The following is a 24150-nucleotide window of genomic DNA, read 5'->3' on the forward strand; positions in this document are numbered from 1 at the left end:
TCCCATTTGTACCTCATTCAAATGATTCAAACATAGTACATCAAAAGCTGATCAAATCAAATCAAATCAAATTTTATTTGTATAGCACATTTCAGCTACAAGGCATTTCAAAGTGCTTTACATCATAAACACAAAAACACAAAGTCATGCAACATAGATTAAACAATACATTGTTACATATTACATTTCAAATACAATTCTAAACAGGTGTGTTTTTAGTTGAGATTTAAAGGAAGTCAGGGTTTCTGCTGTTTTACAGTTTTCTGGAAGCCAGTGGAGGGAGTTTAAAACTGGTGTTATGTCTCTATCTTCCTGGTTCTAGTGAGAACATCAGCAGCAGCTTCTGGATCAGCTGCAGCTGTCTGATTGATTTATTGGACAGACCTGTGAAGACGCTGTTGCAATAATCAATGCGACTAAAGATAAACGCATGGATGAGTTTCTCTAGATCTGGCTGAGACATTAGTCCTCTAATCCTGGAGATGTTCTTCAGGTGATAGAAGGCCGACTTTGTAATCGTCTTTATGTGGCTCGCAAGGTTCAAGTCCGAGTCCATCATACTCCCAGGTTTCGGGCCTGATCGCTAGTTTTTAGTTGTAATAACTGAAGCTGTGCATTGACTCTAGATCGTTCCTCTTTAGGTCCAAAAATAATGACTTCAGTTTTGTTTTTGTTCAGCTGGAGAAAGTTTTGGCACATCCACACATTTATCTGTTCTAAGCATTTATTCAGTGATTGGATGGGGTCAAAGGTCACCTGGTGACATCGTAATGTACAGCTGAGTATCATCTACATAGTTATGGTAGCTAATATTATTTCCTGTTATAACCTGAGCTAGTGGGAGAATATAAATATTAAATAAGAGGGGTCCTAGGATTGAACCTTGGGGTACCCCACATGTGACCTTTGACTTCTTTGATGAGAAGTTTCCAATTGAAACAAAGAAATCCCTGTTCTTTATGTAAGATTCAAACCAGTCGAGCACCAACCGGAGAGTCCAACCCAACTTTCAGTCGATTCAGTAATATGTCATGGTCGACAGTGTCAAAAGCTGCACTGAGATCCAACAGAACCAGCACCGTGGTTCTCCCACAGTCTGTATTTATATGGATATCATTGAATACTTTTACGAGGGCAGTCTCCGTGCTGTGGTGAGCACGAAAACCAGACTGGAAAGAGTCAAAGCATGAGGAAACTATTTAATTGTTTACACAGTTTTTTCTATAACTTTGCTGATGAATGGGAGGTCAGAGGTCGGCCTGTAATTCTGCAATAGTGATTTGTCCAGATTGTTCTTTTTTAACAGTGGTTTGATGACTGCTGTTTTCAAGGCCTGGGGAAAAACACTTGATGTGAGCGATGAGTTTACTATTTGGATCAGATCAGTAGCAATAACAGGCAGGACTTTCTTAAAGAAATGTGTGGGTAGGACATCCAGACAGCAGGAGCTTGAACTTAATTGACTTATCATTTCTTCTAGGGTTTTATAATGAAGTAGTTGAAAATGGGTCATTTTTTCAGTATTTGTTTTGTTTGGGTACAGCAATGGTTCTGGCTTTAGAGCTGATGTGCAGATTAATCCTCTGATTTTTTGAATTTTCTCCAAAAAGAAACTGGAAAACTTGTTACAGGCAGCACGATTTTTGATACAGAAAAAAGTGATTCAGCTTCGAAAGAGTTTATTTTATCTCTGAAAGTTAGCTTAGTCACCTAAAGAGAAAGCTCTTTTGAGAACAGCAGAAACCTACATACATTTAGAACCAAAAACAGTGTATATAAAACAATTTTATAATAGTCTGTGTGTTTTAAAAAATAATGACAAGGTAAATCAAGCTTTCCCATCAAAATGACACCTAAGGAAGAAATTACGTGAAAAGTTACAAGGATGCAGTGAAATATCATACCTGTGACAGCTATCAGTTGTACTCCACTGCTTCTGACGTTCTCAACCACAGAGTAGAGAGTGAATGTATATTTAGTTCCAGCAGTGAGAAAAGGGACTGTGTGGTTCACTGGTCCATCTCTGTCTGGTGCTCTGATGTTTGTCTCTGATCCAATAAACTGGAGAACAAAGCTGGTGCTTTTGTTGATTTTATTCCACTGCAGAGTGATGCTGGTCTCATTTTGTGCCAATACCCTAAAAGGTTGAGGTTCTAAGACAGATTGTTACAATAGCAATACATTGTTTTATGTATTGCTATATATATGTAATTCCTTACATTGAAATGTACAATATTACCTGCACAATATGCCAGGTGGCATGCAGTTGGCTGTCGAAGTTTGTAGACATAGTATCCTTGACAAAGTTTGATCTGGATGGTGTGTGAGGTAAAAAGGCAGCAGGAACCCGACCAAGCATTACACACAGTGCGAGTTACAATTTGATTAAGCTGGACTGGATGAGCCTCAGTTATCCATAAGGGAACATGAGTTCCACATCTTTGTTCTGCTACACATTTCTCTGGAATCTGAGCGCTGGTCTGCCCCAAAAAAAAGCGATACCAACCACTCCAGACAATGTTTTGGTCACAGTGTAAGATTGAATTGTCTGTATTCTCTGTTGAACGCCATGCATCGTTCACCACAGTGTAGGTGGCACAGGGATCAAGACATTCAACAACTCCACTGGTGGTGATGCACTCTGTGCCCGAAGCACAACACTCACAGCCAGTACAAGAGGCTTGGTCATCATCAAGTACGACATGTGGGAAAAAATAAACATAAACATTATAAGTTTAAAGATACCAAATATTTTTGTTTTTAATTTATTTTATTTTGAGAGAATATGAGCAAAGGGGTTTTCCTGCACCCAAAAACAGATTAGGGGCTAAGTAAAATCATAATATCTTCCATAATTTATTATCACTAAATGCAATTCCATAGTCTGACAAGTACATGTTAAATCCAGTTGCAGACCATTTTTCTGCAGAGACTTGATAAGACTGATATTAAGATATGAAAGTTCTCACTATATTTCATTTTGAAACTGTTGCTCCTGTTAGGCTTAAGAAACTACAGTGCAAGTAAAACTCATTTTAAGAAATTTTATTACCAATTTCCCTTTGATGTCATTCAAAGGAGACTCATGTTGAATTGTTAAACAGCAGGTTTTAGAGTAAACTTACTGAGAAAATCATTCAACAAATTGTTTCTCAACCTTTGTTTACGAGCCTTTTAAATGTTTTTTAAGTTATTCTATAGCTGATAGGCCTTCTTCAATAAATAACCAACAGACTGCAGATACAACTAACAGATTTTTGGTGTGAATAAAGTTTTTTAATAAACTGTAAAGTCTTACCAGCAGCTGCAGAGACCAGTGAATTTGTTTGGAGAAAAACTGCCATCAGAACAGAAGCAAAATATGAAAACAGCTGATCAATACATTTTAAATTAGACATCTACATATAATATATTAAAAACAATTTGCTTAATGTACAAATAATAGGAGAGAAAACATTTTTATGTAACTTTAAGTGAGTCAAATCTGTTAGAGAAATCTCAGTGGGACTTCACTGATTTGTTAGACAAGATCATAGTTAAATCCAGGCGAACCTGTATTGTAAACACACCGCTTAAATCATGTAAAAGTTTAAACAAATCAGTCAGGCTATCATAAACAGTGCAAACAAATCTGGTTTGACCATGAACTTTGTAAAGATGCTGAAGTAGTCTCATTTTCCAATATTGGCTAAAAAAAAACATTTAGCGAGGAAGCTGACATAAAACAGCCAGACTATAGTTTGAAAATGAACTCAGAAACAAATAAAAAATTTAAAAATAAAATTTTTAGTGATAACTGAAGTGTTTTTTTTTTTAAATATATTGTTATATCGGGAGAAAAAAGGTGAAATTTTATAAACATATTCCAGCATCAATTGAAGAAAGTTATAGCTCAAAAACAAACTGGTCTACTGAATGGAAAATGACAATAGTAATTTTTTTAGATGAACAATAAAGGACTGCAAAGTTAATGTTATGCTACAAAAATTATAAATAATATTTGTAATTCTAATGTTCCTAAAAGTTGAGAAAAGGTTTGGACTCACAACTTCATTGCATTGAGGTGAGGTGCATTTTCATGTGCGCTACAAAGATGCACATGTACATTTTCATAGTGTATATGTGCTGTATGAAAGTGTACATAGTGCACATGTACATTTTCAACACATTACTTTGATTTGAACCTTTTCCTTGTGTTGCAGCTCTTCCTCAGTTTCCCACTGTAGAAAAAACTAAAAGAAAAAAAGACCTTAAGAAGTTAGAATAAGAAAAACAACAAACACAAACCTGAGAGCCCAAACAGGATGAGCCTGTAATCCATCAGTGAAAGCTTGAAATTAAATAAAGTATCAAGACAATATGTTGTACAAGCAGATGACGGCTTCAAGGTACACTTGGACAAAGTCTTGACATGCCCTGCATGTTTAAAGGTGCTACAGATGGGTGTGGCATTCATGGTAGAGATGCATCTCTTCCATGAAAGCCACATATGCATATACTTTCACATTCCAGGATGTGTGCCAGCAAAAGAATAATAAAGCAGACCAGTGTCATTTGAATTACTAGAGCTCAACATTTCTAGACTAAAACTGGTGTGATGGCCACGCAGTCAGTGACCCCGCCACACCAACACTTTTTCACTTTAAGTTTTCATAATCATATTACATCTACTGCAGCACAAAAGGTATGTCTTCTTTGTTTATATTTTCATTAGTTTGACAAAATTTAAGAAAACATTAGTTCCAAGTCTAGTGCACACAATATACAGTTAACTTCTGTATATTTAATTCTGTGAAGCATCTTTTTAATGTTGTTTTTTTCTGTTTTGGTAGAGCTACAGAGGAGTTCCTTCAGTTGGGCTGAGCTCATCACATCACATCGTATTACATCAGACTGGACCCAAATGTAATATATGCAAAGATGTACCTACTAGAATTTAGCATGGACGATTTTGGTATAAAATGTTGCCAACTAAAGCATATGAAACATTATTATCAAATGGAATAGGTTATAGGAACATTTGAGTTTCGGTTGCAAGTCTCACTTTAAAAATTGGGGATACAATAAGAGAAGTTGATAATAGCACTAACATCCTGTGGGATTTCCAGATCAAGCTTTCTAAATAAAGAGAAAAGATGGGCAGCCAACTGGAAACTGTGGCAGCAGTGATTAATGTAGGAATCTGAAGCAACAGCAACATAAAAAAGACACAACAATTTTAAAAAAATGCTTAGGGCTCAATGAGGAAACTGCAAAGTTTTGGAATGTCGAGGCTTTAGCCGTGCAGCTGAGACTGCCACCTCAAAACCAAAGAGAGAGACTTGATCAGGTTCCACCACCAACATCTGAGATCTCTTTAAGTACAGAACAGAACAACCGTCTAGAACCATCAAGTTCTAGAGAACCTATAGAAACCAAGCTTTAAGTATGGAGTCTATTTCACATCACAACTGTAACTGATGCTATAGATAACACTTTTCCTGAGAACTGGATCTGCCATAGATAACTTGGGAAAATGAAAGTAAAGAATCACCTTACACTGTGTAGATGGTATAAGAGCAAACAAGAATAATCCAGGGTGTGCGTAGTTCCATTTGCCTTTGTATATGTAAGCGTTGGACATTTACAAATTTCTGTGCAAAGAAGATAAAAATCTTTGCAATGCAAAGCAGAAAGTGTGAATGAAGCATCTTGTGAAAGAGCAAAAACAGTGCTGCAGTCTGGAACATAATATAGAAACAAGATGTTTCTGAGAATGTTTTTGTTTTTCACATGGAAAGTCGTTTCTGCCATGCAGGGGCGACGGCGGATCAGAGGATAGCAGTTTATGTATTTATCCTTTCTTTACTTGATCTTTAACCACTAGAGCAAAATATGAAATCTAGATCAAAACCTGCAACAACAGATGGATAAAATCCCTGAATAATTTTTTTTGTTTTTTAAAACGCTACAGTTTTTGTCTTTGTCGCCCCCTGTTGGGCTTGTTGGTGACTGATTTGTGGTTGTTTCTCCTTTCTCTGGTTTTAACTGATAATTCTGAGTAATATAAGTTAACACAGAGGAATCAAGAATGTTTTTGAAGTGGATCCAGGAAATACTCCGAGTGGTTTGTCCTCCATTTGTGCAGGTTTGTGTCGTTAAAATTTTCGTTTGTGTAGCTTTAGTTTCTGAGATTTCAAAAATTATTTTAGGTCATCCAGAGTTCACCATCCCTCCATTTTGCTCCAAAACAAACTAAAGAAGATTTTTTATCTTCAATAGCTTCAAAGTCAAAATACCAAAGATCAGGCACATCTATGGTGTGTATAATATTCCATATTACTACTTTTGTTCTTCAATAGCTTCCCCATTTTAGAATATTCTTTTTAATATTACAATTATTAAAAATATTGAGTAGGACTTAAAAATCACTAGAGAATGGTGCGTCTTGTGTATCAGCAGGAATTTTGTATCGGTCACAAGGCAAGACATCTAGTTACATTCATTTCTCAGGAGTGTTTGGAAATTTGTTGACAGTCCGTAAATGAACTCTGGAATACCTAAAAAATAAATAAATTAATATTTCATTAACCAAAGCTGCACAAAACGACAATTTAACGACACAAACAGATCTGAAACTGGTCGGATCGTATGACACCGGCCCTCTGGGGCCAATGAATGACCAGCATGTTTCATTTGTGTCTCTGTTATCTGATTCAAATGACTACCTCCTCTGCATGCTATCGTGTTACAATAAGTGCATTTATTCAAGACAGGTGTTTGGCAGAAGGGAAACACCTGAGGACCGGCTTTGAGAAACACTGGCTTAAGGTGAGTGATGGGTGGTAGTTGCACTCTTGAAGCAAAGTGCGCATATGGTTACCATTTCTACTTGTTATGGTGGTGAAGGTGTACTATATTTTAAATACATCAAAAGTAAACTGAAAACAAAAATGCAAGAAACGTGAGGAAAACAATGAATTAACTTTTTACTTTTAGGGTTCTCATTTTGAATTTTCTGTGGATTTCATTTTTAAATTTTTTTTGTCAATTATTCACACACTGTCACCGGTACTTCCATTATATTGTTACTCCTCCCTCCTCACTTTTACTCGAGGTTAAAGAATCAGGAAATGAAATGTTGCCCCAATAAAGAGGAAAAATAAACAAAAACATAAAATATAATTGAAAGATAGAAAGGCAGAGCTATGAGGAATGACGTCCAACAAAAGGCAAAATTATCAGCAAGTCTGATGAACTTCAGCGAGGGGAAGGATGTATAAGAAAATCATTACAGCAATCCTGGTAAATTGAACTGAGTCTGGTAAACAAAAAGTCAGACACCTAAACCACTAGAGAGAAAAATAGATTCACAAATGATATCAGATTATTTGGATAATCTCTTAGAAAATAATGTCTAAGTTAAATAAATGCTGCAGGAAACAATATATACAATTTAAGAGAACAAACAGAAGTAAATATTTCTACATAGAAACTGGGCCGATCCAAGATGTCATCGTTGATTTTCTTCATCGCTTATGGTTTAACGACGCAGACTTTCATGGAAAACTATGACAAACTTTATTTATATGTTATACCATAAAATGATTCTTTAATGTTTGATCTATTTCGACATATCCACGTGTTAATTTATTTCATTTCTCCAGTGTGTTTATTGTCACATAATGCAGCTGTGATTTGATCAGTTTACTTTAGCAGTCCTGGGCATGTCTGCATGCTTTTCTCATTCTCAGTGAAAACATCCATCTCTCCTCAATAACTCAGAGTAACATTTAGAGGAAACTCATTTTTCCTTTTCATTTAATTTTTCATTATCAGTACTTTATACTATTAGAGCTGGTGTATGTAACTTTTCTAAAACACGTTTCATACATATTTGATAAAACTGTCACTATGTCCTCACAGTGTGATATGAAAGATAATCTTTGGCAGGCCATCAAGTTTAGTAAAGGCCTGGTAACGAGAAATCCATTTGTTTCAGTTGTTTGAGCAACAAGGAGAGTAACTCTGAAGGACTCGGGTTGGAGATCCCTGACCTAATGCATAAAGTTATTAGTTAATAGCTACTTTTGAAGGACTTTATGTGAGTGTTGGTTTGATTCAACAGTTGTTTTTTTAATAGAGCTGGAGACACAGCCAAACTCTGTTTCCAATAATCAAATTAATTCAAAGAAGTCAAACTTTACAGCCAGTGTGGTTTTATTGCAGCTTGGTGGTTTCCTCTGGTATCTATGATGCTGCAGCTGAAATTTTTCATGATGTAAATTCAAACTTACACCACATGAAGCCAAGTACTGTCAGTACGGTACTCTGTTTGCATCAGACAAATACAGAACTTGATACTTGAATTGTACAGTTTCCATCAGAACGCTCGGCTCCAGAATAAAGACACAAAATAAAGCAACTCACCAGAGTCAGCTGTAAGTCTTGCTCCACTGCTTCTGACATTCTCAATCAAGAGAATTTATGTGAATTTAGTGCCAGGATTCAGGGGTGAAGCTGTGTAAGTTACTGATCCATCAGTGAATTTCTCTATGCCATTAAACCGGAGAACAAAGCTGGTACTGTTGTTGATTTATTTCTGAACAGAGAGAATAAGGTTTGGCTGGTGAAGATCCCTCTTGTGTCTTAGTGTGGTATTGAAGTTTTGTAAGTGTTGTCTTCTTTTTATAAAAAAACAAAACAAAACTAGTTTTTGTAAAAAGATATTAACCACCACAATGTTTTGTTTGGATTGAATGTTCAAACAACATTAAAATTCAACATTCAAATGTTTAAATGTCAAACATTCAACTTTGCGAGGTGGGTAAGGTAAGGTAATTTATTTATACAGCACATTTTCAGCAACAACTCAACTCAAAGTGCTTTACATTGATTAGAAAGAAATACAAACAAATAACAAATCAAAAGATTCTTGTTTTGATAATGTTGATTTTAGGTAATAGGGACAGTTTATATGAGCCCCAATCGATAGGATGCATTTCAAAAGGTTGAAGAGAGGAACTTTTTTTTTCCTATTTTCATCTAAATAAGTTCAGTTGATTCATATATTAAAGTAAATTCTTCCCAATACCTATTTACAACATTTGCTTCTCCCAATTACCATGACTATTTGTTGCATTTGCATGATTATAAAGCTCTATTTAAATGTTTCATAACCAGGGAAGCAACATGGAGTCACACGCCTAAATGTGTTCATACCATCACACACCAAGGATTGTTTTTCGTGTTTTTTCCAGCTTTTGCATGTAGATTTCAATGTTTCCCCTGAAAGATTTTTTTTTCAATACAAGTAAACAATTTATAGATCCCCAAAACCGTATTTAAAGGCAAAAAATAGAAGAATGCACAAATGATTTATGAAAATACAAAAAAATACTTAACTCAGTTCTTAATCAATATAAAAGAAATTAAAATATTACCCAAAGGAAAGTAATTTCTGTAAAGCAACATTACAAATGCAATTAGTACATAAAATAAAACATCCTGGGAAGGAAAGGAAACAACATTACAGATGAATTATCCAGAATTTGATTCCCCCGGTCATTTCATGGTTTGGAAGAAATGATTTTCAGTGTAAACTGTGGCGGCAGATTATATTCTCTGAGGATCTGGATTGAAAAATACATATATGAGTCAAAGGTTAAAAACGACACAAATACACATAAAATATAGATATTAGTTTACCTCTATCAAAGCGTCTTCCATCTCTGATTCTGTCAATGCTCTGAGAGACTCCAAGTTCAAAGTCAAACCTAAAACATATTCTGTTGACCAAAAAAATTAGACATGTATAATTCACAAAAATAATAAAACTATTAAATTTCAGATTATTAAAGAATAATGCAATAACTGTTTTCAAATTAAGTATGAACATTTGAAGCATCTACATTTTTATCTGATACAAAAGTAATGATCCTAATAGAAAAAAAGAAAAACTAAAGAATTGTATTTACTCACTTGGACCTGTTTGTTGGTCAATGAAGTTTTGTTGACATGAAAAGAAAAAAAACATTGGGTTGATTTTATTTTCTATCATTCATTTTTTGTAATTAACATAATAAATAAAGGTGACTTGGGTCAAATTTTATATCTTTAAAGATAATTCACAAAGCACTATGGTTAAATTCAAGCCATTAAACAACTGAACCTTTGAGTCTATGGGAAAAATAATGTAACTTAATGCACACCGTGAAGTATGCAACAGATTTGAGTATTTTACCAGTAGATGCAAGAATGCTGACTCCACTGCTTCTGGTGTTTTCAAACACAGAGAAAAGAGTGAATGTGTAGTTTGTCCGAGCCGTCAGAGATGTGACTGTATGTTTCACTGGTCCATCTCCGTCTGGTGCACTGATGTTTGTCTCTGTGCCGTTAAACTGCAGAGCAAAGTTGATGTTGTTGCCGACTTTATTCCACCGCAGGGTGATGCTGGTCTCATCTTGTTTTGATGCTCTGAAGCCTTTTGCATTTTCTGGCACTGAAACAAACAAACAAAAAAAACAAGACTGTGACATATGTGTCCCACAATCTCTTACAGCAAATAATTCTACTAGGAACAAATCCAAATCAAGCAACAATATTTGATCAATTTCTAATATAAGAAGCCAAATCTGGTGAAGTAAACCAAAAGGTTAGGGTTAGTTAAAGGTTAGAGAGCGGCTGATTTGATGTCTGCATGAAGAGTATTTAAGGTTTTATTGGTTCTACCGACCTTTATTTCAAAAATGATTAGACAGGAAAGCGGGTAACGAGAGAAGAGGAAAACATGCAGCGAAGGTTCATCCATTCTTAATTTGAAAAGGGTTAAAATGTACTTTTAAACCTTGCACAAATTGATGTTCTGGCTCATAGTGTTATTTTCTCATTGCATGTGGCATAGATTAGACAATGTATAAAAAAGAAGACCCCCACTAGTGTTTTCATTCCTTAGACCTTGTGCCCATAAGATAAGCTATTTAGTCACAGCATCTTGGTTCCAGGATTTAATTTAAAGTTGCATATTTTAAAACACAACTCTTAGGATGTGGAGAGAAAATGTCATTCTACACATCTACAAACATCCTACATAATATGAAAAAATAGATTACTTTTGTTGTCTCGCAAATCAAAAACATCTTACCTTTCATCATTAATGGAAGACAATAAAAATTGTCTGAGGTTTTGTTTCAGTACAGCTGACAAACTTACACCATTAATACTTCCAGTTAACACTGACTCTGGATAAATCTTGTAGCTATAGAAATAGTCCAAACATTTCATTTATCTCAGGGTAAAGCATGTTTCCCATAAATTTGAGGTTTGGGTTTATTTTTAAGTGTGACGCTTGCAGGTTGGATCATTGATGGTTCAATCTGATTTTGAAAATTTTGAGGAAAAATTGTTTGCCTTGTGGTTAATATATTAATGTACTTTATATTCATACCAGTGACAGCAGTAAGTTGTACTCCACTGCTTCTGACGTTCTCAAACACAGAGAAAAGAGTGAATGTATATTTGGTTCCAGCGGCGAGAGATGAGACGGTGTAGTTTACTGGTCCATCTCCATCTGGTGATCTGATGAACGACTCAAAGCCGTTAATTTGGAGAATAAAGTTGGTGCTGTTGTTGACTTTACTCCACAGCAGAGTGATGCTTCTCTCATTTTGTTCTGATGCTCTCAAGCCCTTTGCATTTTTAGGTGCTGATGAGTTAAAAAGGTCAATTAATTACTTCAAAACATTTATACTGAAAAAGGTAGCATTTAAAAACAGTATTGGGATGATGTAACAAACCCAATGTGCACCTTTAAATCTCAGATCTAGCATGTTTAAAAAAAGGTTCATTTGGAAAAAAAAAATTCCTAGTAATCAAGTGTTTCATTTATCTTACCAGTAGCTGCTGCAATGCTGATTCCACTGCTGGTCAAATTTTCAAGCACCGAAATTAGAGTGAATGTATATCTGGTTCCAGCAGTCAGAGATGAGACAGTGTGAGTTACTGGTCCATATCCATATGGTGCTGTGATGTTAGTCTCTGTGCCGTTAAACTGGAGAACAAAGCTGGTGTAGTCGTTGATTTTATTCCACTGCAGAGTGATGCTGGTCTCATCTTGTGACAATGGTATGAAACTTTGTGCATTTGAAGGAGCTGGGAGAATGAAAACAGCAGTGAATTGATAAAAGAAAATATCTGTTTCATAACTTCTAATATAATATCTAAATTAACTTATTAAAATAAGAAGTTATTACAGTAAAAAATTGTCCTAACTATTTATAAACTGTATAAATTAAAACCCCAGATACTTGCTTGTCCACTCAAGAGAAGATGTTTCATAGTCCCTTTGCTCTGTTCTCTCATCAAATATTTAAACTCTCACTTAAAACTAACCAGAGGGAAGAATTTAAATTCATAATTCACTTAGATTTTTATTTTCAAACAGCTGTGTTGTTGCATACTTAGAACTGGGCCATGACATAATTAAAAGTGCAATAAACTTAAATATGAAAGATTAAAAATGGGTGATTAATTTAGTGACATATTTATCTTCTTCATATGTGATATAAGATTTTTGTGCTTTGAACAGAATTTCTCTAACACTTGAAAAATGTTCTGATATTCACACAAAATATGATTTATATTTGATCTTTGTTTCTTGATTTAAAATGGTGAAAGAATATGATCTCAACAAGAATCAGCCAGGAGAATATTTTGATATATCGATTCTCGCTCTGTTTTTACTAAGTGATTTTACCAAACTGCCTGCAACTATTTAAATACCAGATTATTGGTAGAATTCCTCGTATCTCAACACAAACATTAAGGTGCAAGAGATGAAAAATTGAAAGTTGAAGCTTTATATAATAGAATCCAATATCTTACCAGTGACAGCAGTAAGTTGTACTCCACTGCTTCTGACGTTCTCAAACACAGAGTAGAGAGTGAATGTGTATGTGGTTCCACCAGTGAGAGATGACACTGTGTAGGTCACTGGTCCATCTCCATCTGGTGCTGTGATGAATGTCTCTGATCCATTAAACTGGAGAACGTAGCTGGTGCTGTTGTTGATTTTATTCCACTGCAGAGTGATGCTGGTCTCATTGTGCCCTGACTTCGTAAATCCTTCTGCATTTCGAGGAGCTGATTTTTTTTTTTTTTAAAAAGGAGATGTTCAGTTCAGGTTTTGCAGTTTATATGTATGTCTGTGAGTAGCCAGTATCTTAATTGTAGCTTACAAAAAAAGCATATCTGGGTCAATTATTCAAGCAAAGAACAAAAGAAACATGGGATGGATCAGTGTCATGTACTTTTCAAACATTATTGATCATTTTATTGCTTCTTTTGTTTTTACTACTAATTGAAAACAAGATTACTCTGATTGTTCAGGGTACTGATGAAACAATGTGAACTTCTCTAAGCATTTGCTCCTGGGTTTCTGTTGAAACTGATGATTAACGGAGAAGATGGTCATAGTTTGGAATCTATAAGTTTTGTCTCAGTACATGTACATACACAAAAAGCACTAAAAGGAGGAGAAATCAATTATTTTTTACAGTCTGTAGCTTTTCAGAGATGATAAGTTTATTTTTCTTAAAATACCAAAGGAGATGATAGTTTGAAAAGTTACTTTGTGCAGTGAAATATCTCACCAGTGACAGCTGTCAGTTGCTGTACACTGTTTCTCACATTTCCAAACACAAAAAACAGAGTGAATGTATATTTGGTTCCAGCAGTCAGAGATGAGACCATGTAGTTCACTGGTCCATCTCCATCTGGTGCACTGATGTTTGTCTCTGTGCCGTTAAACTGGAGAACAAAGCTGATGTTGTTGTTGATTTTATTCCACTGCAGAGTGATGCTGGTCTCACTTTGTGTCAATACTCTGAAGGGTTGAGGTTCTAACACACATAAATACACCATGCATTAGAAATATAAATCCAGAATATTTCTAAATTCCTCTCAGGTAATTGAAATGTATAATATTACCTGCACAATATGCCAGCCAACATGTAGACGGCTGTTGAAGTTTGTAGATGTAGTATCCATAACAAAGTTTGATCTGGATGGTGTGTGTGGGAAAACGGCAGCAGGAACTCGACCAAGCGTTACACACAGTTCGAGTTACAGTTTCATTAAGCTGGACTGGATGAGCCCCATTTATCCACAAAGGAGCATGAGTTCCACATCTTTGTTCTGCTACACATTTCTCTGGTATCTGAGCGCTGCTTTGCCCCAAATAAAAGCGATACCAACCACTCCAGGCAATGAATCGGTCACAGTGTAAGACTGAATTGTCTGTATTCTCTGTTGAACGCCATGCATCGTTCAGTACAGTGTAGTTCACACAGGGGTCAAGACATTCAACAACTCCATTGGTGGTGATGCACTCTGTGCCCAAAGCACAACATCGACAGCCGGTACAAGGACCTTCAAGTAGAATATGTGGAATAAAACAAAGGAAAAGCATTATAAGTGTAAAGACACAAAATACTTTTGTTTTTATTTAGACTTACAGTAAGATTTTGAGTTAATCTGACATCCTATTTAATGAGAATATCACTAAAAGTGCAGAGAAAATCATTTTTTTAAAAATCACACCTCACTATGAGTTCAATTAACATTATCTCTGAGTCTTGGTTTTAGCAGATTTTTAGTAGGCATGGTACAACTAATAAATAAAATAATATGTTTTAAATTCTTTTCATCAGTAAATCTACCCGTGACAGCCTGACAGCTTCTTTCCATTTACAGTCGCTCTCTCTCTATGGACTAAACAAATCCTATTCAGGACAAAGAACAGAAACATCTCACACTCCATTTATGTTTGAAAATGTTGATCCAATTAGGAAATTTAATGACCACTAAACATGTTTCTTTACTTTGTTGACCTTCAAGTGAGATTTTTTAATTAGTTGCTACATTACTGATTTTTGAGTAATTTCTTAAGTCTTTAACAGTCTTCAAACAGAAAACTATGTTATGGGAGAGAGAAGACATGTAGCAATGGTGACCAGACCAGGACTTGAACCTGTGAAGGTTGTGCTTTATCCCTGCACTATTGAGTCTTTTAAATTTTTATATAGCAGAAGGGTCTTGTTCAATGACCAACCAACGGACTGCAGACTATTATTTTAGTGTTAAATAGTCTACCTTTTTTAATAAAATGTAAACTCTTACCAGTAGCTGCTGTAATACTGACTCCACTGCTCCTGACGTTGTCAAGAACAGAGAACAGAGTGAATGTGTAGCTTGTTCCAGGAGTGAGAGATGAGACAGTGTAGGTCACTGGTCCATCTGCAACTGGTGCACTGATGAATGTCTCCACACCATTAAACAGGAGAACAAAGCTGGTGCTGTTGTTGATTTTATTCCACTGCAGAGTGATGCTGATATCATCTTGTCCTGACTTTGTAAATCCTTCTGCATTTCGAGGAGCTGTTTTTTAAAAAAGGATATGTTCAGTAAAGGTTTTTGCAGTTGGGATTTCATGTATATCTGTGAGTAGCCAGTATCTTAATTGTAGCTTCCAAAAAGAAAAACATGTCTGGGTCAATTACTCAAGCAAAGAACAAAAGGAATATAGGCTAGATCAGTGTCATGTACTTTTTAAACATGATTGATCCTTCCATTGCTTTTCACTTTCAAAACCACATTATGTTGCTTCAAACCATCTATACAATGTGTCCAGATATTGACATAATCAAAATCAAATAAACATAGTGGCACCGGAATCATAATAATCAGAATTTGAACCCCGTAAACTCACTGCTTTAGACTTTCCTGTGTCTAAAGGTGAGCTTAGTCATCTGAAGAGAAGAAAGTGTGATTACATTGTTAATACTGGGATCTCGTTGTTGTAGTGATAGTTTATATTTCACAAGCACTGGTCAAACCATAGAAAGACTAAATATTTATGATAAACTCCTTAACAAGCAGCTGAACGCCTGATTTCTGTTGCATTTTCTAGAGGGTGAGTGTTGAGGGGTTTTTACTACTAATTGAAAACTAGAATACTCTGATTGTTCAGGGTACTGATGAAACAATGTGAACTTCTCATAAGCAATCATAAGCATTTGCTCCTGGGTTTCTAGTGGAACTGATGAGTAACGGAGAAGTTGGTCATAGTTTGGAATCTATAAGTTTTGTCTCAGTATGAAGTACATACACAAAAAGCACTAAAAGGAGGAGAAATCAATCAGTTGTTTTACAGTTTGTAGCCTTTCAGAGATGATAAGTTTATTTTTCTTAAAATACCAAAGGAGATGATAGTTTGAAAAGTTACTTTGTGCAGTGAAATATCTCACCAGTGACAGCTGTCAGTTGGTCTACAGTGTTTCTCACATTTCCAAACACAGAAAACAGAGTGAATGTATATTTGGTTCCAGCAGTCAGAGATGAGACCGTGTAGTTCACTGGTCCATCTCCATCTGGTGCACTGATGTTTGTCTCTGTGCCGTTAAACTGGAGAACAAAGCTGATGTTGTTGTTGATTTTATTCCACTGCAGAGTGATGCTGGTCTCACTCTGTGTCAATACTCTGAAGGGTTGAGGTTCTAACACACACAGACACAATATATATTCCAGTAAAAAGAATAAATTTTACTAAACATAAAACTTTAGTTTCAAATTGGGTTAGGTTAAGAATATAACTACAATTTATAAAAATGACTTAATTGCAGTTTGTGTGTGTCCATCTTGCATATACATATTAAAATTGCCTTGTTGTAAAAGGAAAATTGATCATTCTGAATTCTTTATGAATTATTACAATAAAACAGTACCTGTACAATATGCCAGGTGGCATGTAGATGGCTGTTGAAGTTTGTAGACGTAGAATCCATAACAAAGTTTGATCTGGATGGTGTGTGGGAGAAAGGCAGCAGGAACCCGACGAAGCACTACACACAGTTCGAGTTACAGTTTCATTAAGCTGGACTGGATGAGTCCCATTTATCCACAAAGGAGCATTGGTCCCACATCTGTTTTCTGCCACACATTTCTCTGGTATCTGAGCGCTGCTTTGCCCCAAATAAAAGCGATACCAACCACTCCAGGCAATGTATCGGTCACAGTGTAAGATTGAATTGTCTGTATTCTCTGTTGAACGCCATGTATCGTTCAGCACAGTGTAGTTCTCACAGGCATCAAGACATTCAACAACTCCACTGGTGGTGATGCACTCTGTGCCCAAAGCACAACATCGACAGCCGGTACAAGGACCTTCAAGTAGAATATGTGGAATAAAACAGAGGAAAAGCATTATAAGTGTAAAGACACAAAATACTTTTGTTTTTATTTCGACTTACAGTAAGATTTTGAGTTAATCTGACATCCTATTTAATGAGAATATCACTAAAAGTACAGTCAGAGAAAATCATTTTTAAAAAAATCACACTCACTATGAGTTCAATAAACATTATCTCTGAGTCTGAGGCATGGTACAACTAATAAATAAAATAATATGTTTTAAATTCTTTTCATCAGTAAATCTATCCATGACAACCTGACAGCTTCTTTCCATTTACAGTCGCTCTTTCTCATGGACTAAACAAATCCTATTCAGGACAAAGAACAGAAACATCTCACACTCCATTTATGTTTGAAAATGTTGATCCAATTAGGAAATTTAATGACTTTCAAGTGAGACTCTTTAATTAGTTGCTACATTACTGATTTTTGAGTAATTTCTTAAGTCTTTAAGAAATTACTCAAAAACAGTCCAATAGTGATGTTCCATAACATCATCAAACAGAAAACTATGTTATGGGAGAGAGAAGACATGTGGCAATGGTGACCAGACCAGGACTTGAACCTGTGAAGGTTGTGCTTTATCCCTGCACTATTGAGTCTTTTAAATTTTTATATAGCAGAAGGGTCTTGTTTATGATTAACCAATGGACTGCAGACTATTATTTTGGTGTTAAAAAGTCTACCTTTCTTAATAAAATGTAAACTCTTACCAGTAGCTGCTGTAATACTGACTCCACTGCTCCTGACGTTGTCAAGAACAGAGAACAGAGTGAATGTGTAGTTTGTTTCAGGAGTGAGAGATGAGACAGTGTGGTTCACTGGTCCATCTGCAACTGGTGCACTGATGAATGTCTCCACACCATTAAACAGGAGAACAAAGCTGGTGTTGATGTTGACTTTATTCCACTGCAGAGTGATGCTGGTCTCATGTTGTGCTGAAGCTGTAAAGCCGGCTGCATTTGGTGGAACTAAGGTAAAAGCAATATAAATAGTAACAGGGATATTAAACAGGAATAAAGTATTGTGGGGGGACAGAGGGGTTATATTTTTATTTGTTAAATAAAAGCATAGCCTTCAAAAATATTTATTAGTTTTGTGTTGCATAATGTAGATTTTCCCCTTAAGAAGAAATAGATCATTTTCCCAGATTTAAGAAATGCTAGAAATATCTCATTATAATGAACAACTCCTGACAAGCTAGCTGATGAAAATGCAGGTGATGCAGTGTGCTTAGATACTGTATTTGAGGGAAATGACTACACCACATCATTTTACTGTTGTGTAAAATGATGGATTATTTATGGCTGTTGAAAAAGCAAAAATGAGATACATTACTTGGTTTGTAGCAGACAAATGGTAAGCTCAGGCTGCAGTTTTCATCTGACCATCTTCCCGCGTCACTAAATGATCCTGCAACACACTGATCACCAGAGGGCTCGTTGGGCTCGCCAGCCGCCCAGTGTCGAAACAGAGAGGTGCTTCCATCGGACCACAGCTTTTCCCGATACAGTCCAATCCAAACAGTGTTGGCACCTATTAGGGTTCTGATGATTTCATTTTCTGTCTGATTTCGTACACTGGCAAGGAAAAACAATGTTAATAAACAATCACATTAAATACAGTACACAAGAAAAAATAATCTGTCTTGGGTTTCCTTTGATTTTTCTGTTTCAAAACCAAAAACAATTATTGTGTTTTTTGTTTGTTTGTCTTTTTTAGTTTTTAGTACCTAAATGACAAAAACAAACAAACAAACAGAAAAACCTTAAAATTGAAAAGTTTAAATCCACAGTGTTTGGTTTTTGCTTCAGCTATTAAATCTAAACTAAAATATGCAGTTATTCATAAATATGTAAAATAGAAAATAAAAGAAGACACAATATTAGCTGGTTTCTTGGGATGTTATATCAAATTTAATCATATTAGGCTGATGAGCTCATGAACAGATGCGTCGACTCTCTTCAAACAGTTCAAAGGTGATCAAGGGGGACTGGAATCCACTGTCTAACACATAAACTCACACAAGAAGCAGCATTTATTGTTAATTAGTTTTTCGTTATAATAATACAATCTGGGCTTCCTCATGTTCACTTGGATTCCTTTTGGTAGAATTTATACTGGGCCAAATTAGCCAACAGAAGAAAATGTGAACGATGATGTTGATTATCTACACTGTTTTAAAATTGTCATCTGTCTGTAATTTTAGCAATGACAGCGTAGAAAGTGAACGAAGCTGTTCATTCCGTGTTGGTCACACTTCCTAATACTGAATGAACATGAACAGCCATCTTGTTTTGCTAGACTCTTGTCTCTTCACAATGCATGATGGCTGTTTACAACAGAGGCAATTTCCGGTAAGCTTCATAGCATTGAACTGGCGCACCACATATGTCCCTTACAAAGATTAGCAATAGGGTGAAAGATAAAAAACTTCAAAAGAACTCACACCTCCATGGAGATGAAAGTCATAGGAGGCAGGCAGAGTTTAAAGGAATAAACTAGTTGAAGGCATTAGCCCTCAGTAAAACTGATCAGACAGTAAATGTGACAAGGCCGGAATACAACAATCAGAAATCCTGAGGTTGTGATTCAAATCATTGACTTCAAGGAAATCAATATGCATATGTAAATGGGCAGCCCTCTTTCCAACTACACCATGCAATACCACACAGCCTAAACTGAAATATAATATTGAAAATTTACAAGTAGTGAGGAATTCAACAGTGATGCTTTCATTTGTCCTTTTTCAACAGAAAAGCACAAATGAAAATAACTTCAGGGATTAGAAAAGTGACCGGTTGGTTGTTTTCTATAGGAGGATGTGTTCATTAAATTAAAACCAGATTAGTTTAATAAACAGGCTGTAGAAAAAACTAGTGGAAAAAAATATATTTATAAGAATGACTGAAAAACAAAAAGAGGGAGCAAAGTATGACAAAAGATTTACCAACAACTACTCAACAACAGGAAGAAAATGGAAAATAATTGACAGAAAGAAACAGTGGATTGTTCTTAGTGCCAAAATAAACCAGGACCAAGTGTCTACAAAGAGAAAGAATAAAATTAACTTCTTAAAGTACAAGACAAAAACCCAGAGGAAAAAGACTGGATCATGAACTACAATCCCTCTCTATATATTATTATGCATTAATTCAGTACTTGCTTTAAGATACCATCTAGTTATTTACCTGGCCAGATCAACATAATTCGCACGGCAGAATCTCTGAGCTTCTGTCCAGTTTAGTGAAATGTTACTCAAAACAAAGGATGATGATCCACCCACTGTACCTGTAAACATGTAGACAAAAATTAGAATAATAAAACTAAAAGAAAATAATAATAATAATCTTTATATATATATATATATATATATATATATATATATATATATATATATATATATATATATATATATATATATATATATTAGATAGATAGATGTAGATATAGATATATATATATATAAAACTCTTACCATATAGCACACAAATTGCATTGTTTCTGTGCACCCAATGTCATCCCATTGGCCAAGAGAGGAATCACTGGAACCGTAAATTCTAACACAATGCTGTTGTCCAAAATAATCATCGGGTTGGGTGGGTTGCCAGTTCCTAAATGAATATTCTCCAGGTCCGTAGAAGCTGCTGTCATTTAGGGACCATTTCCAGCTGTTTAATGTGTCATCATAAAGACCGATCCATGCCTTGCCTAAATAAATAAAATAAAGTTTATTACATTAAAAAGCTTCAGTGAAGCATGGTTATATTCATATGATAAAACTTTCACCAAAATGAAAACATAAGAGAAGGTAGTTTTATAGCACATTTTCAGCAACAAGATAATTCAAAGTGCTAGAAATGTGGTGTTTGTGACTGTCTTGTGTTGTTCACCCATTTTCAAATCAAAAACCCACCTGTATAACTGAAGGTGGTATTTAGAAAACCATCAACATTAGCTGTGCTTTCAATAGTGGCCAGATCAGTGTAGTTCCGTCTGCAGACGCTCTGAGCTTCTGTCCATGTGAGCGAAGTGTTCACAAAGTAGTACTGACGGCTTTGGGCGCAGGCAACACTGAGCAGGGCGCCTGAAATAAAACATTTAAACTTTAACAGCATTGCATGACAGGAATTGCATTCATCTTATTTATTTATTCCAAGCGTTCTTTCTGTGGAAAATGTGAGCAAAAATAGTGATTAAAAGCATTTGATTATTGTTAGTCTATCCAAATGACAAGATGTGGAGAGTTCAGCGAGAGTCACTGTCATTGTTGACATTCACGTCTACAATTTGTTTGTCCTGAAAACTTTCTAGAATTTGTTCTAATGCAATATCCATATTTGTGTAGTTTGAAATGATTTATATTTATTGAACTTAGTAAACATGAAGAAACCACAAGGGCACATAACTTGGAAGCTATTGAAGAAAACATGAAATAATTTAAAATATTGAATATGACTTAAAGATTCAATAGAGAATAGTGTCAGTTTGTCACAAAGCATTACATTTATTTAAACTTGTTTGTCAGGAGTGTTCGGTTCCCTAAGTGAACCTCTGAGCGCTTGAGGAGAGAGCAGCAAATTAATGCCTGAAGAAAATACAAGGAAGAAATATAAGCATTTTGAAGACATTAGTATTAAAAGGCCAATATTTGTGTAATATCTAATAAACACTTTGATCAGACATGACCTACTTCAACACTTATTAATGTCAAAGAGAACAGGCATCAGCAACACTGATCAATGACAAAGACCAATGAATGGACTAACAGGATGAACCAATCAGAGAAGTTAAAGACATTCAGACAACTACATCAACCAACAACGGGGGTCAGTGGCATCAAAGAACAACTGCAAAGGGTTCACTGCTTTACTGAAGATGAATTGACAAGATGACAGTGAATAATAACCATGACAAAGCTAGACTTAAGATATGCAACATGTAAATATGCAACAACTAACAAATGCATCACCTAAATATGCAACATCTATAACCAACATCAACATATTCATAAAGCACTAAGACCGTAGACATCAACCAAAGACACATAGCAATGACACAGACCAACAACATCTACACATATGGAGCTCCATAGTAAGTTCCTCTCTGTCTCAGTTTCCCATTGTAAAAAAATAACTAAAAGACAAAAGATTATTAGAAGCCAGAAGATACCAGACACAAACCTGTGAGCCCAAACAGCATGAGCCTGAAATCCATCAGTAAAAGCTTGAGAAAAAATGAAGTATCCAGATAATTTCTTCTAAATACAAACACTATGAATGCATTTCACAACTTATAGAAGCTAACAACCTACAAGCTGCAAAGCACACGTTAATAAAATCTTGATAAGTACTGCATGTTTATAGGTATTTGAGGTGAGTGAGGCAATCAATTCCCAGCATCTGATGGTACTGGAATGTGGACAAGCATGGTTTTAAAACAACAGTTGTCAATCAAAGTGAATTGCTATGAATCAGAGTTCATAGTTTAAGGCTTTTTTTCAATCATGTTATTTAGAAGCTTAGAAAATAGTTAAAAAGAGTTACAAAGTTACAAAGTATATAGTTAAAATTAGTATAAAATAACAGAGAAAGGTAATGACGCTAACATGCATTGAACAATTAAGTCTAATGTAATAAGGTAATCAACTTGGAAAAGCAAATTTAATAATGATTTAAACATAGAAAGAATTAGATGAATATTGTCTTAACACTAAAGTATTTCTTAAAATCCAAATAAATTATAGTTTTTCCACAATAAAGCTCTGTTAAATGTAAAAGAAAGAAAACTATAGTGAAACAGAAAACAGACACATTGACAAACAAAACATAAAATTTTTATATTAAGCTATAAATCATCATCAATTTTATGAACAAGCAAGCTGTCAAATCTGGTCAGATTATCTCAACATAGATCTGAGTTTAGCCAGCATATCCTTGTTTTTCACATTGGACTTTGAGACAAACTACATTCTTCACATAAACAAACAAAATATTTTTCGCCTGTGAAAAAAATTTCCGTAAAGGCACAGGTGTAATCTAAGAGGTCATCAAAAAGTGGTCTCTAGTACTACAACACTATTGGTTTGTCCATCTCCAGACCCACAGGACCAGAGCTGTAGCACTAATACACCTGAATGAAACGCTTAATGACCTCCTCAGCAAGTACCACTGGCTATTCATTATTAATATTTTTGCAGATCAGCCTCCCTGGAGGACATACGTCATAGTCCATATAGGATTTCACCCATAAAATTGTTTTGGAGCAAAACAGTCAAAATGTGCAAAAGTCATTAAATCATTTTTTTGTATTTTTAAAACAAAGGTAGGTATACAATTAGAAATAGACATTTACATACAATGTATTAAAAATATTTTTTTAATGCCAGAACAATGAAAGAGAAATAGTTTTTTTAGTTGTCTTCAAGTTATCTAAGATTACTGTAATGTTAAACTATTATAGAAAGCCCAGCTGAGGACGCGTTACAACTTCAACATTTGTAAACCAATGTTAGTGTTATAAGAAGGAAAACCAGTGGATGTATTTTAAACTCTACTTAATTAAGTGACATCCTGGAAAAATGGAAACAAGTCGATCAAAATCAGAGGAACAGAATAAACAAATCTGGTTCATTTGGTAAAATTTCCAGATACCTGAAATTTCTAATCACATCTTCAGTTTATTCACTCAATTTAACAGACACATTTCATAATCAACTTACAAACACATTGTCTTATCACACTTAACATAAATCATAACTGCAAAAAAATTGAGTGAATCAGGTCTCTGAAGAAGCTCATAAAAGTTTCTTCAGTGCACCTGCACATTTTTAACACAGAACTTGATTTTAACTTTTGTCTTACATTTTCTCTCTGTCTCAGTTTCCCATTGTAAAAAAAAACTAAAAGATAAAAGATTATTAGA

At 35.1% G+C, this 24150-nt stretch overlaps 1 protein-coding gene and 1 long non-coding RNA gene across 2 annotated transcripts in view; both read right to left on the bottom strand.

Annotated features, from left to right (window-relative positions):
* LOC129373194 (uncharacterized) overlaps positions 1–22561 on the bottom strand; it is a 33049-nt gene extending 10488 nt beyond the window's left edge. The window contains exons 1-14 of the mRNA XM_055050969.1: positions 22410–22561; positions 21143–21313; positions 20705–20937; positions 16761–16893; positions 16284–16532; positions 15157–15414; positions 13966–14406; positions 13629–13877; positions 12862–13119; positions 11872–12129; positions 11426–11683; positions 10223–10480; positions 2240–2641; positions 1905–2153 (exon numbers count right to left, since the gene is read on the bottom strand). Of these exons, the coding sequence (XP_054906944.1) occupies positions 1905–2153; positions 2240–2641; positions 10223–10480; positions 11426–11683; positions 11872–12129; positions 12862–13119; positions 13629–13877; positions 13966–14406; positions 15157–15414; positions 16284–16532; positions 16761–16893; positions 20705–20937; positions 21143–21313; positions 22410–22443 (3451 nt within the window). The 5' untranslated portion in view covers positions 22444–22561. The remainder of the gene's footprint in view (positions 1–1904; positions 2154–2239; positions 2642–10222; positions 10481–11425; positions 11684–11871; positions 12130–12861; positions 13120–13628; positions 13878–13965; positions 14407–15156; positions 15415–16283; positions 16533–16760; positions 16894–20704; positions 20938–21142; positions 21314–22409) is intronic.
* Positions 8807–9770, bottom strand: LOC129373346 (uncharacterized). The gene is made up of 2 exons (XR_008607350.1): positions 9688–9770; positions 8807–9611 (listed from the first exon to the last, which is right to left on the bottom strand). It is a non-coding gene; the product is annotated as an uncharacterized LOC129373346 (long non-coding RNA).
* Positions 22562–24150: the final 1589 nt, after the last annotated feature.

Source organism: Poeciliopsis prolifica, unplaced genomic scaffold (assembly GCF_027474105.1).
Source record: "Poeciliopsis prolifica strain line A6 unplaced genomic scaffold, Auburn_PproV2 SCAFFOLD032, whole genome shotgun sequence".
NCBI classification, from domain to species: Eukaryota; Metazoa; Chordata; class Actinopteri; order Cyprinodontiformes; family Poeciliidae; genus Poeciliopsis; species Poeciliopsis prolifica.